The sequence below is a fragment of the Morone saxatilis genome, unplaced genomic scaffold (genome assembly GCF_004916995.1).
Source record: "Morone saxatilis isolate NCDOM2014 unplaced genomic scaffold, NCSU_SB_2.0 Contig23, whole genome shotgun sequence".
In the NCBI taxonomy this organism is placed as follows: domain Eukaryota; kingdom Metazoa; phylum Chordata; class Actinopteri; family Moronidae; genus Morone; species Morone saxatilis.
This window is the reverse complement of record NW_023339796.1, coordinates 24,414,276-24,415,751: the sequence shown is the minus strand read 5'-3', so window position 1 is coordinate 24,415,751 and position 1,476 is coordinate 24,414,276. Positions and strand designations below refer to the sequence as shown.

The 1,476-nt window shown below is 39.5% G+C and overlaps 1 protein-coding gene across 1 annotated transcript in view; it reads left to right on the top strand.

Annotated features, from left to right (window-relative positions):
• Window positions 1-45: 45 nt before the first annotated feature.
• Window positions 46-1,476, top strand: part of LOC118334874 (tissue factor-like) — a gene marked incomplete in the record, with an annotated part of 16,115 nt that continues 14,684 nt past the window's right edge. The window contains 1 exon segment of the mRNA XM_035670951.1: window positions 46-1,171. Within this exon segment, the coding sequence (XP_035526844.1) occupies window positions 1,105-1,171 (67 nt within the window).

Below are 1,476 nucleotides of genomic sequence, written 5' to 3'. Positions count from 1 at the left end.
GATTAGTTTTCCTGATATTTTAGGTACTTATTTCTGACACTGATACAAACTTTATAGGCTTTTTTTTTTTGGGTTACTGTGTTTTCTTCTCATTGTTCTATTAGCTCTTTGGTTGTGTACCCTTGTCTCTGCTGCTCTGTGTATTTTTCTTTCTCTCTGCTGTACTCATGTCTCTCTTGCAAAAGTGTCAAACTGAGTTCATTAAAGTAAAGTTACTGTTTACCACAAACTCAGTTTGAGTGTTCTAGAGTGAAACAAAGACAAAGAACTTTAACTAATGTTAAGAGATTTTGCTTTGGTTTTGGTAGTTAAGGCAAGGACAACCCACCAAAAAACAACAAAGTTGACAAGTTGACTGAAGATACTGGCAAATTGTTCTTCATGAGAACAGCTTATTGCTTAGTTTCTCTTTACATTGTACACAATTAAACATTTTATTTAAACAAATGAGAAATACAGTTATATATATTATCACATACATCAGTTATTGGAAATTGGCTGCCTGGTATTTGCAGTTGCTGTGTGAGTTTTAAAAGACATTAGAAAGTTTTCTGATGAGTTAAAAGCCAGTACAGAACTTCAACTGGACCACTTGGACCACCAAGTCTATCAGCAGTCCCTAACCCTAACTTTAACTCCAACCGTATCTGCAGTTAACAGGGCATCAAGATGGTTGCATACAGAAACACGGCTGAATACATGAGCAGCACTTTCCAAAGAAAGAACCAACTGTTTGGTTCCTGGCAGGATGTGGGTAAATATTGCTAACTCATTAATCATGTTTCTCTTTAATCCATTTAGTTTATGCACAGAAGGACAGTTACCAAGCTGTACGTAAATTGGGTGTCGTGTCTCAGCCCAGACATTCACGTAATCTGAGGAGTTCAAACTCAGCAAATCGTTACAGAATCTCCCACCAGGCAGGCATGTGGGAGGGATCAGCAGGCAGAACGAAGCAGAACCTTAAGCGGTGCCCCCAGTTCTTTCATCTGCAGCCACTCTCTCCGTACAGTTGAGCAAGAAACAACAGTCAGTCTGAGCAGCTGGTCTACAGCCATTTCTGCTGGGTCACATACCTTTCACAGGATTTTGGGTTGTGCTAACATGGCATCTCTGAAGAGTGTGGTTCCTCTGGGAGTCTGTCTGTCTGCTTGGATTATCACTATTGGAGGTAAGATCACCAGCTGTGGCTCAGAGGCAGAGCAGGTTCCCCCAATCGGAAGGTTGTTGGTTCGATTGCCGGCTCCTCCTGCCACGTGTACGGTGATCGAAGTATCCTTGAGCAAGATACTGGAACCCAAATTTCCCCCCATTGTGGATTTAATAGTATATCTCATCTATCTATCTATCTATCTTATCTATCTATCTATCTATCTATCTATCTATCTATCTATCTATCTATCTATCTATCTATCTATCTATCTATCTATTTATTCTATCCTATCTAATCTATCATATCTATATGTACAATCTTAT